The 19,095-nt window shown below is 33.9% G+C and overlaps 1 protein-coding gene across 13 annotated transcripts in view; it reads right to left on the minus strand.

Moving 5' to 3' along the window:
- The window catches only part of ADAM32 (ADAM metallopeptidase domain 32), a 182,315-nt gene that overhangs the window by 62,059 nt on the left and 101,161 nt on the right, over positions 1 to 19,095 (minus strand). For all 13 annotated transcript variants that reach the window (XR_007402624.1, XR_003130885.3, XR_007402626.1 and 10 more), the window contains 2 exons: positions 12,512 to 12,604; positions 10,822 to 11,017 (listed from right to left, as the gene is read on the minus strand). Coding sequence is in view for 9 of the 13 variants with exons in the window: in XM_025434901.3 (XP_025290686.1) it covers positions 10,822 to 11,017; positions 12,512 to 12,604 (289 nt within the window). In the remaining 4 variants the exon portion in view is untranslated. The remainder of the gene's footprint in view (positions 1 to 10,821; positions 11,018 to 12,511; positions 12,605 to 19,095) is intronic.

The raw sequence follows: 19,095 nt of genomic DNA on the forward strand, positions 1-19,095 counted from the left end.
ATATCCCTGTAAGACCTCAAGAATATCATTTAAGAACTTATAGCTATGCAGCGAAGAAGAAAAAAAAAAGAGAATTGATCAGAATTCAAATTCAGAATTGATCAAATTCAATTGATCAGATCAAAAAAGAGTTGATCAGAAAAATCAACTTAATGGGGACACCTAGAGACAACTAGAACAAAGGTGGGTGGGAGCTTTAGTAACTCTCTGGCTAGATCTGCTCCATCTTCTTGATCCCTTTTGTGGCAGAATTCTTAAGCTTATAGGACTTCTCTTAATCCTGTAATGTACCAGGCTGAGTGCAGACAGACTTCCTTTTGCCTTCCCATGTGTAGCACTAAAACCCTCCAAATGCATCCAAACTCATATATTTTTTTGCTCCAAAGATGTGAACTTCTCTTCTGGAAAACTGGACTTCCACAAAGGCTCTCTCATCAGTGGGTGTCTAATATAGTATTTTCCAAGCCACTGCAGAGTCCATAGCAGAGTCCACAGCTGGGCTTTATATGCCTATTATCCAATGCACAGGTGAGTGGGACTCCTTCCAAGTCTCTTGGCATATGGTGCTGGATCACATAGCTTCCACAAAGCCTCTCTCACAAAGGTCTATGGATGAATGCCAAATTATTGTTGTTGAGGGGGGAAACAGCGAGGGACGTGTTATCAAATATTTAATGAAGAAATAATATTCTCAGAAAATAGAAGGGAATCGGGCACCTGGGTGTCTCAATGGCTTAAGCATCAACTGTTGGTTTTGGCTCAGGTCATGAACTCTGGGTCCTGCAATGGAGCCCCACATCAGGCTCCGTGCTCAGCACGGAGTCCACTTGTCCCTCCCCCTCCCCTGCTGCTCCTCCCCTCACTCACACATTCTCTCTCTCTCAAATACATAAATAAAATCTTTAAGGAAAAAACAAAAATAGAAGAGAACATTTTATACTCATCTTAAGTATAACATAATTCTCACACTAAAATCTGACAAAAACATTTACAAAAAAGATTATAACTAATATACCTCAACAGGCAAAAGTCTTTAGTAAAATATTAATGAATCAGATCCAGAATACAAAAAATAATAAATAATAAATAGGTTTTATTCCAGAAATGGTATTTTTACCACCTGTAAAATCAATATAATCTGCCATATTAGATTATTAGAAAATATAGTCATCTCAAAAAATATGAAAAAAGTATTTGAAAAAATTGAACATTTATGGAACAACTAGAAATAGAAGGGAATTACCTCAACCTTATAAAGGACATTCAGGAAAAACTTATGGCTAACATCATATAAGTAACAGTATACTTATTAAGCAAGTATAATATTGAATGCTTTCCATCTAAAATCACAAAAAAACATGGATTTTTTATTATTCCTTACTTTTATTCAACATTGACACTATACAGTGGAATGAGGAAAGAAAAAGAAGTATATGGCATACATGCTGAAAAATTTTTTAAAAAGACATTATTTTCAGAAGATGTGTGTGTGTGTGTGTGTGCGTGCGCATGTGCATAAAATCCAAGGAAGTCAACAGAAACCACCAGAAGAACTAGTAATCTAGATACTGCAGACCATTAACAAATTCCAATGATCTCCGTGAAAGGTAACTTTTTAGACAGAAAATATACAATCATTATGCTTCTAGCAGTAAGTTTCATATCTTCTTGGTTCATCATTGTCAGCATTTGTACAGAGAATAACTGAAATCCCTGAACATTTGTTTAGTTACCAGGCACATATACACAATGTGCTGCTAAATTTTTCTTATGATGACTCATTCTGAGCAAGTACTCTGAATTCTTATTATGTAACATTTTTCTTGTCTAACAATTCTATACCTTTATCAGTACAGTTCTATGTTCTCTGGTGACCAGTTAGAATAAGACTTCTCTGTATCTAGTAGGCATCATTTTATTTCACTACTCAAATCACAGATAAAATATCAAGATACAAAAAGAAGTAAATTATATTTCTACTTATTAGCAACAAACAGCTGGAAAACCAAGTTTCATAAAAATAACACTTTTTACAATCGTGCTAAAACCCAAAATGTAGTTAGGAAAAATATAAAATAAAGGTATAAAAAACATGTTCACTAGAAACTAAAAAAACACTTCTTAAAAAGCATATTCATGGTTTATAAAACACTACATTGTTGTCAATCCAGAATTCATCTATAAATTCAATACAACCTCAATTAAAATCCAAGTTGGCAACTTTTTTTAGAAATTAGCAAGAATTTTTTTATAATTAGCAATTAATGTTAAAGTTTAAATGGAGATGAAAAGGACTCAGAAAATCCAAAGCAATATTGAAAAAATAAACAAAGTTGAATAATTTACATTACCTGATTTTAAGGCTTACTATAAGCTATGGTAATCAATAGCATAGGGATACAGACAAATAGATAAATGAAGCAGAAGAGAATCCAGAAATGGAACTATCTTACATTATCAATTGATTTTTAACAAAGATATCAAATCAACTGAATGAGAAAATCTTTTCAAGAAATGATGATAGTATGGGGGGAAATTAATCTCAATCCTATCTCACACCATATACAAAAAATCAATTCAATTTAAAAGAAAAGTTAAATCAAAACATTTTAGTGAAAAAATAGAAAAATAATGTGCATGACCCTGGAGTAGGCACAATTTTTTAAAGTAACTATAAAAGAAAAATATTTGATAAACTGATCGTCAGAATTAAGATTTTCTTATCAAATATCACCATGAAAAAGTGAAGGGGGAAGCCTCATACTGGGAAAATATTCATAATGTTTATATTTTAATATGTTCTCGTTCTTTACTTTAATATTTCTTTAATATGTTCTTTAGTCATTTCAGTGACTAAAATTAAGAAGACTAACAGCACAGAATGTCACCAAGGAGATGGAGTAACTAAAATTCTTATGTGGCTAATAGAGTACAATGTAGTACAACAGCTTTAGAAAACTGCACAGGTTTCTAATAAAATTAAATATACAGCTGCTCTAAGACAGCAGTTTCTTCTCTAAATCTTTATTCAAACAGAAATATGTATTTTTAAAAGATTTATATATAAAGGTTCATAGCACTGTTATTCATGACAGAAAAAAATGGAAATAATACAAATGTCCACATACATGAGAATGTAAAAATTATTTTTGGTACACTCACACAATTAAATACTATTTATTATATAAAGTTCAATAACAGGTAAAAATAATCTATGATAATGGGAAAGATAACAAGTGTTGTATTCAAGTGATCAGCTAAAAAGAGGTACAAAGAAACATACTGAGTAGATGGAAAATTTCTGCCTTTTAATTAATTAGGGTAAAGATTATATGAATATGTGCATCTTTCAACTCATTAAAATATACACTTAAGATCTATTAAGTTCACTCTATGTAATTACATCCAACTTTTAAAAGTCCATAGTTAATACTGCTAATAGAAGTATGATAGCCAAAAAGATAAATCCATATCCAAATCTGTCTATATTCTAGTGAGAACAAATTTCTACCCTCTAAATATCTAGAAGGATCTAATGTCATCATACTGGCACAGTGGCTGGCCAGTCTGTCAAGGCATTGTGCTTTATCAGAAGCTGAATTCTGTCTCATTACTGTTTACCGGTTGTTAACTTAGCAACAAAGATACCCAGATCATCTTGATTAGGGAAGTTCCTATTTTTGAAACTATTCACTGTCTCTATCCCTGCAGCCATGAATTCTATGTACATGGGTTCACTATGAAAGTACTAGGATATCTGGAGAAAGAGACTGACTAACATCCACAAGACAGATTACCTTGTTAATCTTATTGTTGAGAGCCTTCTCTATGTGTAATGCCCTTTGGTGAGCTTTACATGCTTATTCTGAGAAGCACAACCACATATAACTTCTCTAGAACTCCCTGTCACCAATTTTTCAATCTTATTTTTCCAATTCCTAATTAATTGCACATCATTAGCCACTGTCAAATATCAAGATTAATGGAACTGTACCTCTGGACATCTCTTTTCAGACAAAGTAGAAAACCAGACATACTGCCTAGAGTTCTGCACAATAAGAGAATTTTCCTAGAAATTCTAGATTTTCTAGAATCTAAAAAATTCTAGATTTTCTAGACAAAGTTTCCTAGATTGCTGGTTTTCAGACACTCCTGATTGTAATAACCAGAAAGCATCTATTTCCAATTGATGTCAAAATACTGGACAGAACCATCTGTATCAGACCTCAGTTTTTTCTCCTTCTAGCAACTGGTTATCAGAAACTCCTGTTAAAGCCATACATATGCGGGGATCCCTGGGTGGCGCAGCGGTTTGGCGCCTGCCTTTGGCCCAGGGTGCGATCCTGGAGACCCGGGATCGAATCCCACATCAGGCTCCCAGTGCATGGAGCCTGCTTCTCCCTCTGCCTGTGTCTCTGCCTCTCTTTCTCTCTCTGTGACTATCATAAATAAATAAAAATATTTAAAAATAAAAAAATAAAAATAAATAAAATAAAATAAAATAAAACTAAATGGATTAAATTCCCCACTCAAAGGGCATAGACTGGCTGAATGGATTAGCCTCAAGGCCCATCTGGAACTAGCCCCTCCACTATGCATCTGCAGACAAATGGCCCAGACACTGTCATCAACCTCTAATGCAATGTGTATGCCTGGGCAAGAGGGTGCAGCTATAGTAGAGTATGCCAATAGCCAGTGACATAATAGATTCTAGTGAGCCCACAATTGGCTTGCTGCTTGCTCTGGCCTCCATCACTCTAAGTTTGTATCCTACCCCTACACAGGCACCTGGAACAGACCTCTGCAGCCAAGTGTGTGCCAATGTCAATGCCATGGACCCCAATGCCCTAAGTCAGAGACCTTACACCCTGGGAAGCCAATGCCACCAATACACGCCCAAACTGGGTGCACTGCACCACCAGACCAGATCAGACCCAGAGTCACCACCTACTTCAGAGTTCCCCCTCTCATAGATGAAGGTCTTCCCTTACCAAAATCAATCCATAAAGTCTGGAAGAGGTGACTGCTTCTTCAAATGAGTAGATAACTACACATGGCTACAGGGATCATGAAGAAGCAGGGAAACATGATGTCACCGAAAGAACACAGTAAACCTCCAGTAAATAGCTTCACACAAATAGGAGATCCAGGAATTGTCTGCCAAATAATCCAAAATAATTATTCTAAAGATGCTCAGAGAGCTACAAGAGAACATAATACAGATAAACAATTTAATAAAATTAAAAAAAAATACAAGAGCAAAATGAGATGTTCAACAAATAGAAGACATAAAAAGAACCAAATAGAAATTTGGAGCTGAATAATCCAATAACTAAACTGAAGAATTCAATAGACTAGTTCAACAGTAAAACTGACCAAGCAGAAGAATCAGTGAGCTAGGAGACAGAGCAATTGAAATTATCCAATCAGAGAAACTATTGGAGAAAGAATGAAAGGGAATAAAGAAGGCTTTGTGACTTATAGTACACCTTTGAGAGAAATAATGTATGCATCATTGGAGTCCCAGATTAGAAGGCTTACTTAAAGAAATAATGGCTGAAAACATCTCAAATCTGGGGGCAGTTTGGATGTTCAAGTTTGTAAAGTTAATAGATCACCTCAAAATTTCAATTCAAAATGATCTTCTCCAAGGTAAGAATAAAAAGACACATTATAATAAAACTAAAATCAATGACAAAAGAAAGTAGTAAAAGAAATATACTGTTTCATAAAAGGGGAAACCCTCCCCCCATAAGGCTGACAGTAGATCTCTCAGCAAAGATTTTGCAAGCCAGGGGACAATGGAACTATATAGTCAAAGTTCTGAAAGAAAGAAACTGGTAACCAAGAATACTTTACCCAGCAAAGTTGTCCTTCAGAAATTAAGGTACGATAAAGACTTTCCCTAATAAACAAAATCTAAGGGAATTGATCAACACTAAATCTGCCTTAGAAGAAATGCTAAGAGGAGTTAATCAGGCTGAAATGAAAAAAGCTAATCAGTAACATGAACACAAATGAAAATATATGACACTCTTGTAAAGGCAAGGATATAGTAAATTCTTAACACTCTAAAACTGTTATATGGTGATGTGTTAACTCTAATATAAAGGTTAAAGGAAAAAGTATTAAAAATAGCAATAGTTACAGTAATTTCTTAGTGGATATATACTACAAAAAGATGTAATTATGACATCAAAAACATAACATAAGGGGAGAAATGGGAAGGGTTTTGAAATAAAATATATTATTATTGGCATAAAATAACTGGTATACATATATTTTGTGTAAGTCTTATGGTAATCATAAAAACCTGCAGTAGATTCACAAAAAATAATAAATAAAAGGGAATCAAAGCATACCACTATGAAAAATGATAAATTTACAAAGGCAGGCAGAAAGAGAGGAAGAAAGAAGGAAACTATATAACAGAAAGTTGGAATTAGTAAGTCCTTGCCTATCCATCATCACTCTAGATGCAAATGAATTGAATTCCCTAATCAAAAGACATATAGTGCTTCATTAATGGGTAGAAAGACAAGACCCAAGTATATGCCGCCTATAAGAATCACTTCAGCTATAACTACATACATAAGCAAATGTAAAGGAATGGAATAAGATTTTCCATGCAAGTGGAAAACAAGAAAGTGGGGATAGCTATATATCAGACAAAATGGACTTTAAGCTGAATGGCAACAAAAGGGGAATAAAAGATCATTATACAATGATAAGGCAGTCAATTCATCAAGAAGATATGATGATCATAAATATATATGTACCCAACACTGGAGTACCTATATATCATATGCAAATACTAACAGAGAGAAATAGGTAACAATACAATAATACAGTGGGACTTAAATATTCCACTTTCTACAATGGATAGATATCTAGACAGAAAATCAACAGTGAAAAGCTGGACTTTTCACCAAATGGATATAACAGACACATACAGAATATTCCATTTAGCAGCAGGAGAATACATATTCTTCTCAAGTGTGCATGGAACATTCTCCATGATAAATCCTATGATAAGTCATAAAACAAGTCTTAGCAAATTTCAGAAGACTGAAGTCATACAAAGTATCTTTTCCAACAACAATGGGATGGAACTAAAATTAATAATAGAAGGAAATCTGGACAACTCACCAATATGTGGAAATTAGAAAACATGCTCTGAAACAACCAGTGGGCCAAAAAAGAAAGCAAAGATGAAATTAAAAAAATATCCTGAAACAAATGAAAATGGAAGAACAACATATCAAAATCTATGCGATTCTGCAAAGCAGTTAAGAGGGAAGTTTATAGCAATAAACATGTCCTTATAAGAAAAAAAAGAAAGGTCTCAAATAAATAACCTAATTGTATACCTCAAGGAAAAAGAAAACAAAAGAACAAACAGGCCCCCAGATTATAAGATGGAAAGAAATAAAGAAAGAGTAGAAATAAATAGGGATAAGAAGAATAAAAAGATTAACTGTGTAAGAGTTGGTTTCTTGAAAAGACATACAAAATTGACAAATATTTAAATAGAATAAGAAAAAAAGAAGACCCAAATACATAAATTAAAGAAGAGACATTATAACTAATAACATAAACATGCAAAGCATCTTCAGCAACTTATATGAACAATTATATGCTTGACAAATTGGACAATCTAGAAGAAAATGGGTAAACTCCTAGAAACATATAATCAACCAATACTAAGTCATGAGAAAATAGAAAGTCAGAATAAATAGATAGTAATGAGATAGAATCAACAATCAAAAACCTCCCAACACAGAAAAGGCCAAACCAGATAATACCCCTGGTGATGGTATCCCTGGCCAAACACTTAAAGAAGAATTAATGTCAGTCATTCCCAAACTCTTCCAAAAACTGAAGAGGAGAGAATATTTCCAAATTCATCTTATGAGGTCAGCTTTATCTTGATATCAAAACCAAATAAAAACACTACAAGAGAAAACTACAGACCAACAGCTCTAATGAATACAGAAGTAAAAATTCTCAATAAAATACTGCAAAATTAAAAGAACTGAATATCATAATCAAATGGTATTCATCTCTGGAATGTAAGGATACTTCAACATATGCAAATCAATAACTGATATACCACATTAATAGAATGAAAGACATAAGATCCTCCCAGTAAATATAGAAAAGCATTTGACAAAATACAACATTCTTTCATGATAAAAATAATCAGCAAATTGAGTATAGAAGGAATATAACTTAATACAATAAAGGCCACATATAATAAATCCATAGCCACCATCATACTCAATTGTGAAAGGCTGAAAGCTTTTCCTCTAAGATGAGAAATCACACCACTCCTATTCAACATAGTACTAGGAGTTGTAGTGAGAGTTGTCAGGGAAGAAAAATAATAAAAGACATCCAAATTGGAAAGGAAGAAGTAAAACTGTCTTGCAGAAAATATAATTTTATATAGAGAGTCCTAATGACCCAACCAAAAAGGTGTGTTAGAACTATTAAATTCAGTACCTCTGTAGAATACAAAATCAACACAGAAATCATTTGAATTTCTATACACTAACAAAGAAACAGCTGAAAAAGAAAGATAACAGTACTATTCTCATTGGCATCAAAATCAATAAAATACTTAAGAATACATTTAAACCAAGTAAGTGAAAGATCCATACCCCGAAAATTACAAGGCTTGTTTCTGTCAGCATTATTCACAGTAAGCAAGATATGAAGATATGGGAACAGTCTACGTGTCTGTCAATGGATGGATGGGTAAAGAAAATGCAGTATTTACATAAAATGACATTTTATTCAGTCTTGAGGAAGAAGGAAATCTTTCTATTTGTGCCAACATGGATAAATTTGTGGGCATTATGACAAGTGAAATAAGCTAGATAAGGAAAGAAAAATGCTCTATAATATTGCTTATATGTGAAATCACCTTAAAAAGCTGAACTCAGAAACAAAGAGTGGCCTGTGATTACCACAGGCTAGGAGATGAGGGAAAGGGAGAGATGTCTGTCAAAGGGTACCAATTTCTTCTTATAAGATGAGTTAAGTTCAGGGATCTAATGTACAATATGATGTTTATACTTAATAATACTGTATTACTTACTTGAAACTTACCAGGAAAGAAGATTTTAAATGTTCTCACCACAAAAAGAAATGGTACTTATGTGACACGATGAAGCTTTTAGCTAACATATGGTGGTAATCATTTTGCAATAGATAAGCACAACAAATCAACATGTCATATACCTTAAAATGACACAATGTTATAGGTCAATTATATCTCTATAAAGCTGCAGGGGGCAATAAGGGTTGGAATACACTTAAAGACCTGAAAGTGTAAAACTACTAGAAGAAAACAGGGGAAAAGTTCTTGAAGTTGGTCTGGGAAATAATATTTTAGATATGACACAAGAGCACAGGCAACAAAAGCAAAAATAGACAAGTGGGACTACATAAAAAAAGTCTTTTTAAAAAAAATATTTTTAGAGACAGAGAGCAAGGGAGGAGGGGCAGAGGGAGAGAATCTTTCAAGCTGACTCCCCACTGAGCAGGGAAGCCAACATGGGGCTGAGTCCCACAACTCATGACAAACACAAAGTGAGTTCATCACAACTAAACCTGCCTTCAAGAGATGCTAAAGGGAGTTAAAATGAAAACACACTAAGCAGCAATGCAAAAAAAAAAAAAAAATGTAAACCTCAATGGTAAAGCTAAATATATGAACAACTATAGAATAATATAAAGCTGTGATGATGATACATAAATCACTTTTAAACTAATATACAATATAAACAGAAGCAATTCTGACCTAAAAGAGTATAAAGTGTGTGTGTGTGTGTGGGGGTAAAAGTATAGATTTCTTTTGTGTTAGAAACACATTCTTATCATGACCTGACCAAAACCAAGAGCCAGACACTCAACCGACTGATCCACCCAGGCACCCCAAAACTAAAAAAATTCTTAATAAAGGAAACAATCAAGAGGAAAAATGAGATCTATAGGAGAAATATTTGCAAACCATGTATCTGATTAGATACAAAATATCTAATAAGTCATATAACTCAATAGCAAAAAGAAATAATGAGATTTAAAAATAGCTAAAACTCTGAATAGACATTTCTCAAAAGAAGACATACAAATGACCATCAGATATATGAAATGGTGCTCAACATCACCAATCATCAGAAAAATGCAAATCAAAACCACAACTTACACCTTTTAGGATAGCTATTATCAAAAGGTTAAAAAATAACAAGTGCTAACAAGGGTTTGGAGAAAGGGGAACCTTTGTATATTGTTGTTGGGAATGAACTTGGTATAGCCATTATGGAAAACTATATAGACTCCTCAAAAAATAAAAATGAACTATATTATAATCAAGCAATTTCATTTCTTGGTATATATGTATATGTAACTAATACATTAATTACCTTGATTGTGGCAATTATTTCACAAAACATCAAAACATCAATTCATACACCTTAAATATGTATCTTTCTAAGTCAGTTATACCTTAACAAAGTTTGAAAAAATAAAAATATAGATGTGAAACAGAATAAAGAATTTAAATATATAGCTAGAATTTAAATTACACATATATATGTCCCTACACACATATATACATACAGATGTTGAACAGAATAAATAATTTGGATAAAATTTAAGTTACACATACATACATATGTACATATATATACATACATATAATTATATAAATAAATATAATTTGCATATATAATTATACATATAATTGCCAATTGTCTTGGTAATGTTAATAAAAATATAAAGAGCCAACTATGTAGATGTTCAAAACAATATTACCTTTTCCAAATATAATCTCACAACGTGCATCTGTATCTTGGCAGCCTCCATCATAACACATATATTGGTTTTTACATGTACGTCCATTGTGTATAGTCACATCAACTGGACATTCTGATGAGCTTCCATTACAAAACTCAGCAATATCACATTCATGATGTCTTGCTCCCCTACATTGAACACCTGATCTTTCAATCTAATAGAAATTAAAAATAAAAAATAAAACATTACATTTAAGATTGTTTCTCAATATTCATTTCAAAATTATTCTATTTATAGTTTGATGATCTATTTATTCATTAATGTCTATTAGTACCTTCTTTGTATAAAGCATTATGCTAATCATATTGAAAAAAAATTGAATGTTATCAACTACAACAGGAAATAAGCATATGCACAAGGAAAAGTATAACACAAATATGATGTGAAGATAGCCAAAATTCTGTTTGTGTTTCAGTGCAAGGGAGAAAAAAATCACTTTTAGCTTGGGATAATTATTTCTTGGGTGAAAATAGTGTAACTTAGACAATTTGCAAATAAAATATACTTATTCAAAGCATAGTTTGTGAATATGGAATATTTGTAATTCTATGACAAATATGATACAGAATAACTGAAAATTAACAAAGGAAAACAAAAGGTAAAGAGGCAGTTCTTAGAGAAGAAACTCGATCATGATCATTCTCCTGAATTACCCTGTAGTTAATTAACACTTTCATATAGACTCTTCAGGTATCTATCTCATACTTCTTTGAAATTTTTATTTTATTTATTTATTCATAAGAGACACACAGAGAGAGGCAGAGACACAGGCAGGGGGAGAAGCAGGCTCCCCATGGCGAGCCTGACACAGGACTCAAACTCAGGACCCCAGGATCATGCCTTGACCCAAAGGTAGAGGCTCAACCACTGAGTCACCCAGGTATCCCTCTATCTCATACTTCTTAATTGAGGACTTCCAGTTGGCAATAAAAAGATCACAGAGGTAAGAATGTAACAACATGGTAAGATTCAGAAAAAAAATAACAAAACTACACCAGTCAAGGATAGTCAAGAACCCAGAACCCATGGCAGGTAGTTCAATAGAATGATTCTCATATGACAAATCTGTTACAAATATATTGCAGGAGCTGAAAAGGAAAATAGTGGATAAGAGTCAATGTCTTCAACATATAAACTAGCATGTGATCTTTCAATCATACGATCTTTGAATAAATAATAAGTTTGTAGTTTAAACTTTGTGCTACTGTAGCCTACTCTAATGAGTTTCATTATTTATACATTTATGAGAAACTGCCATGTTACATAGTTACAGATACCTATCACAGCTAGTAATAATATTTTATTATAAAAATATAAATATTGGATAAAGTAAATAAAACCCTTTTAATGGAGATCTTCTGTATTGAATAATTGTATGATAGCTCTCAATCAAGGCTTAAGAACAACAGCATCAAGTTAGAATAACAGCATAAGAAGAAAACCTAAACATCCAGTTAAGGTTCACAGAATCATTTTTTAAGTTTTAATTTAAATTACAGTTAGTTAACATAGAGTATAGTATTAGTTAACATAGAGTATAGTATTAGTTTTGGAAAGTTCATTTATTTTTACTTACAGCTACAGGTCTAAGTGTTTTAAAATATCTAAGACATGATTCATTATATACTTAGAAGATAATAAATCTTACCTGACAGTCAGTGCAGCATAGTCCTGCATCACATTGTGATCCTGGCTTCAGCGTACAAGTTCGAAAATTACAACAGCTAACAGCTCCACATTGCTATGAGTTAATGGAATGCACAAGTAAAAATACATCATGATAATAACATAAACTTTGGCAGGAATTATTTTTGCTGGGCTTATTTTTTAGTTTTGGAGGAGAATATGAATGCTATCAATATTTATAGTTCTGTATCTCTAGACAATTAAAATACTAAAAAAAGACTTTTACTTCAGGTCAAAACAGAGTAACTGGTACCAAGCAACTCTTACCCAATTAGAAAACTATGAAAAATGTATGAAACAATTTTTTTTATAAATTAGAGAATAATATGAGAGAGCAGAATAGTGGTTAATTAGTTCCTGGAGAGTGGGGAAAAAAGAGGATACATTATTCAAAAGATACAAATTTTAATTTAAGAATGAATTAATTTTCAGGATCCACTGTACAGCCTGATGACTATAATTAACAATACTGTACTCTATAGTTGAAATGTGCTAAGAGAATAAAGTGTTCTCATTACATAAAAAAAAAGATAACTATGAAGAGAGGGATATGTTAGTTTGATTGTAGTAATATTTCAGGAGGTATACATATATAAAAACATCATGTTGAACACCTTAAAAACATACTATTTTAATTTGTCAGTCATACTTCAATAATGCCAGGGAGGAAAGGGTGTGTAGAGTTTAGGCCTGCTGCAAAGTTAGAACGTCCCCAAAACTTCCCTGACTACTTACACTCAACACAAGTTCAATGGATTTACAAAACCACTCTCAGGTTTGGTAATTTACTAGAAGGACTCACAGAACTCACTGAAAGCTGTTATATTCATAGTTATGGTTTATTATTCAGAAAGGAAGTAAATCAAAATTAGCCAAGAGAAGCAACTTGGACAGAATCCAGGAAAAGCTCATACTCCCTTCACCCCAGGAAATTACCAACACAATACTCTCCCAAACTTGATGGGTGAACTTCCTGGCTTATGCTTTGAGACCAATATTACTGTAATAACCAAATCCAGACACATTACCAAAAAAAGGAAAATTCCAGACCAATATCTCTCATAATCATTCAGACTCAATTAATTAATTCATCATATTGACAGGCTGAAGAAGAAAAACCATATGACCATAACAATTGATGGAAAAAAAGTATTTGACAAAATCCAATATTCACTTAATGAATTCTACAAAATATTAGCAAACTAGGAATAGATGGGAACTTCCTAAAGTTGATAGCAAACACACAGAGAACACCTACAGCTAATGTCATATATATGGTGAAAAACTATAAGCTTTCCCTCTGAGATCAGGAACAAGACAAGGATGCTCCCTTTCATCACTCCTTCTCAACACCCTTACTGAAAGTCCTAGCTAAAGCAGGACCAAAAAAAAAAAAAAAAAAGAAGAAGAAGAAGAAAAGAAAAAAAAGAAAGAGAGAGAAAAAGAAAAATACACAGGTTGAGAGGAAAGAAAAAAATAAACCTGTTTTTTTCCATAGATTCTATGATTGATTATATAAAGAAAATCCCAACTGATCGATCAAAAAGCCAACAAAAACAAAAATCTCCTGGACTAATAATTTATTATAGCAAGAGATTACTGATACAAAGTTAATATACAAAAGTCAATTGTTTACCTGTGTACCAAGAAGGAAAAATGGGAATTTTAATGAAAAATATGATGCTATTTATATTAGCACCAAAATAATGATGTATTTGGGAATAGTTCTAACAAACTTATAGAATCCATATGAGAAATACTAGAAAACTCTGATGAAAAAAAAATTAAAGGAGGCATAAATAAATGGAGAGATATTTCATGTTCATGGATAGGAAGACCCAATATTGTTAAGATGTCAGTTCTTCCCAATGTAATCTAAAGACTTAATGTAATTCCAATAAAAATTCCAGCAAGTTATTTTATAGATATTAAGAAACTGATTCTAAGCTTTATATGGAGATGAAAAACAATGCAGAAAAGTCACATAATACTGAAGAGGAGAGAGAGAAGTAAGAGTAAAGGGGGGGGAGGAGAAGGGAGGGAGAGGAGGAGGAAGAAAACTAAAGGAATAATAACAACCAACTTCAAAACTTACTATAAAGTATAATGACAGTGTAGTAGTCACAAAATAATGAATAAAAGATCATTGGAACAAAATAAAAAGCCCAGAAACAGACTGACACAGATAATAAATCTTTAACAATGGAGTAAATGCAGTTCAACGGAGAATGGATAGCCTTTCCAACAAATGGTGCTGGAAGAACTGGACTTTCACATGGAAAATAATGACACTGACTCCACTTTCCACAAAAAAATAACTCAAAATGGATCATAAACTTAAATGTAACTTAAATGTAAATGCAAAGTTATAAAACTTCTAGGAAGGTAGATTTAAGAGAACAGATCTCACGTAAGGTGCGACCACCCTCTAAAGAGGTAGGAAAGCCTTCAAGGAACAAAAGCCTCACACAGCAAACAGCTTACACTGAGCCCAGCCCCCGGGCAAAAGGTGGTGCAACTTTGCCCAGGCACAGACACCTGAGAATCAGAGCAGCAGACCCTTCCTCTAGACCAGCTGGAAGAGCAGGTGAAAAGCAAGTTTATCAACCAATTAAGACTAGAAAATAGTATATAGAACTCAAGGCTTTTTTCTTATGATTCATTTATCTTTCAGTTTAAAATATTCCAATTTTCCCCCATCTCTACTAGTTTCTTACTGTATCAACTCTTTGCTTTTAGGTCTTTTCTTTTTTAACTTTCATATTTTATAAATACATGCTATAGATATATTCTTCATTTTTTGCTACCTTTCACTGTATTCAATTTTATTTTTGTATACATATAAGTTTTGCTTCCTTTATAACTTTGGAATTTAGTACCATCTAACACACAGGCCAAAATACAATCAAGACAAAGGGGATCACCTTGTTTCATCCACACTGAGATTATATTCTCTTTCTTCCTCCCACCTCTCCTGCCTTTTTTTTTTTTTGTCTTTGTCTTTTTTCTTTTATGTTCTGGTTCCTGACCACTTTGGAATTGTCTAATGTGTAATTCGTTGGGTCAGAGTTGATATTTTTGACTTTGCTCATTCATACAGCCATTCTGCACTGGACAAAATAACTAGAAGGAAGAGTTCACAACAAAAAAAGAAACAGAGGTAATACTCTCTGCCACAGAACTAATGGATATGGATTTAAGTAAAATGTCAGCATGGAGTTCAGAATTACAATTATAAAATACTAGTTAAGCTTTAAAAAGCATAAAAGATTCTAGAGAATCTCTAAGTACAGAAATGAGATATAATCAGGCCAAAATCTAATTGGACCAGACTACTCTGAGATGCAGTCTAAATTGGATGCTCTAACAGCCAGAATAAATGATGCAGAAGAAAGAATAAGTAACATTGAAAACAAGTTGATGGAAAGGAAGGAAGCTGAAGAAAAAAAAAAGACAAAAACAACTAAGAGCTCACAAAAGAGAGGCTCCAGGAAGTAAGTGATATAAAGAAAAAAAAATAACATCTGAATTATTGGAATTCCTGAGGGCATGGAGAGAGAGAGGACCAGAAGGTATATTTGAGCAAATCATACCTGAGAACTTCCCTAATCTGGGTAAGGAAATGGGCATTCAAAACCAAGAGGTAGAGAGGATCCTTCTCAAATCAATAAAAGTAGATCAACACCCTGACATTTCATGTGAAGCTTGCAAATTTTAGAGATAAAGAGAAAATCTTGAAAGCAGCTCAAGACAAGAGATTCCTTACATAAACAGGGAGAAATATCAGATCAACAGCAGATCTATCCACAGAGACCTGGCAGGCCAGAAAGTGCTAGCATGATATATTCATGGTACTAAATGAAAAAAAACAGCAGCAAAGAATACATTATCAAGAAAGGCTGTCATTGAGAATGGGAGGATACTGAGCCACCAGGACAGACAGAAGATGAAAGAGTATGTGACCATCAAGACAACCCTGCAAGAAATATTAAGGGGGATCCTGTAAGCAAAGAGGGAGCCAAGGAAACAGAGACAATCTGCAGAAATGGGACAGTACAGGCAATAAATACAATGGCACTAAATACATATCTTGGGAAAGCTGGGATATCAATCCTCATATCACATAAATTAGATTTTAAACCAGAGACTGTATTAAGAGATGAAGAGAGAAACTATATCACACTTAAAGGATCTACTCATCATGAAGATCTAACAATTATATTTTTGCCCCTAACTTGAGAGCAGCCAATTATATCTGCCAATTAATAACCAAAGTAAAGAAACACATAGATAATAATACATTAATATTAGGAGATTCAACACTCCACTCTCAGCAAGGGACAGATAATCAAAACAAAAGATCAGCAAAGAAACAAGGGCTTTTAATGACACATTGGACCAGATGGACTTCACAACAAATTAGGCAATCTGGAACAAATGGATGCATTCCTGGAAATGTATAAACTACCAAAACTGAAACAGGAATAAATAGAAAATCTAAACAGATCAATAACAAGCAAAAAAATTGAAGTGGTCATCAAAAAACTCACAAGAAACAAGAGTTCAGGACCAGATGGCTTTCCAGGGGAATTCTACCAAATATTTAAAGAAGAAATAATATCTATTCCACTGAAGCTGCTTCAAATGATAGAAATGGAAGGAAAACCCCCGAACCTGTTCTATGAGTCCAGCATTACCTATCCCAAAACTAGACAAAAAGGAATTACAGGCCAATATCCATGATGAACATGGATGTCAAAATACTCACCAATATGCTAGCCAATAGGATTCAACAGTACATTAAAAGGATTATTTATCATGACTAAGTAGGAATTATTCCTGGGATAAAGGTAGTTCAACATTCATAAATTAATCAATGTGATAGATCATATTAATAAAAGACAATGCATTTGACAAAATACAGCATCCTTTCTTGATTAAAACTCTTCAAAATGTAGAGATAGAGGAAACATATCTCAATATCATAAAAGCCATCTAGAAAAAGCTCACAGTGAGTATCATTGTCAATGGGGAAAAACTGAGAGTTTTTTCCTAAGGTCAGGAACACGACAGATATGGTCACTCTCACCACTGTTGTTCAACATGGTACTAGAAGTCCTAGCCTTAGCAATCAGACAACAAAAAGAATTAAAAGGAATTCAAATTGCCCAGTAAGAAGTCAAACTCTCCCTCTCTGCAGATGACATGATACTAAACCGCTAGAACTCATATAGCAATTCTGCAATGTGACAGGATACAAAATTGATGCCCAGAAATCAGTGGCATTTCTATACACTAACAGTGAGACTAAAGAAAAATTAATGAATCAATCCCACTTACAACTGCACCCAAAACCATAAAATACCTAGGAGTAAACCTAACCAAAGAGGTAAAGGATCTGTACTCTAAAAACTGAAGAACACTTATAAGAAAAATTGAGGGAGATACAAAGAAATGGAAAAATATTCCATGCTCATGGATTGGAAGAATTAATATTGTGAAAATGTCTATGCTACACATTCAACCTATCAAAATACCATGGCCCTTTTTCACAGAGTTGGAACAAATAATCTTAAGATTTACACAGAACCAGAAAAAGACTCCAAATACCAGAGGAATGTTGACAAAGAAAAACAAAGCTGAGGGTATCACAATGCCTGACTTGAAGCTGTATTACAAAGCTGTGATCATCAAGACAATATGGTACTGGCACAACAAAAATACATAGATCAATGGAACAGAACAGAGTACCCAGAAATGGGCACTCAACTCTATGGTCCATTAATCATTGACAAAGCAGGAAATAATATCCAATGGAAAAAAGACAATCTCTTCAATAAATGGTGCTGGGAAAATTGGACAGTCACATGCAGAAGAATGAAAGTAGACCATTCTCTTACACCATACACAAAGATAAATTCAAAATGGGTGAAAAACCTAAATGTGAGACAGCAATCCATCAAAATCCTAGAGGAGAACACAGGCAACAACCTTTTGGAACTTCGCGATCACAACTTCTGGCAAGATACATCTCTAAAGGCAAGGGAAAGAAAAGCAAAAATGAACTATTGGTACTTCATCAAGACAAAAAAGTCTGGAGGAGGGGCAAGATGGTGGAAGAGTAGGGTCCCCAAGTCACCTGTCCCCACCAAATTACCTAGATAACCTTCAAATCATCCTGAAAATCTACGAATTCGGCCTGAGATTTAAAGAGAGAACAGCTGGAACGTTACAGTGAGAAGAGTTCGCGCTTCTATCCAAGTAGGAAGACCGGGGGGGGGGATGGGATAAAGAAACAAAAGGCGTCCAAGGGGGAGGGGCCCCGCGAGGAGCCGGGCTAAGGCCGGGGTGAGTCCCCAGGACAGGTGAGCTCCCTCCCGGAGAAACAGGAGCTTCACCCATCTTCCCAGGCGGAAAGGCGCCCGCAGGGAGTTGGAGCAGGACCCCAGGAGGGCGGGGATGTCCTCAAGTTCCCTGGGACACGAACAGACACCTGCGCGCCCAGGAGAGTGCGCCGAGCTCCCTAAAGGGCTGCAGGGCTCACCG

Source organism: Canis lupus, chromosome 16 (assembly GCF_003254725.2).
Source record: "Canis lupus dingo isolate Sandy chromosome 16, ASM325472v2, whole genome shotgun sequence".
Taxonomy (NCBI): domain Eukaryota; kingdom Metazoa; phylum Chordata; class Mammalia; order Carnivora; family Canidae; genus Canis; species Canis lupus.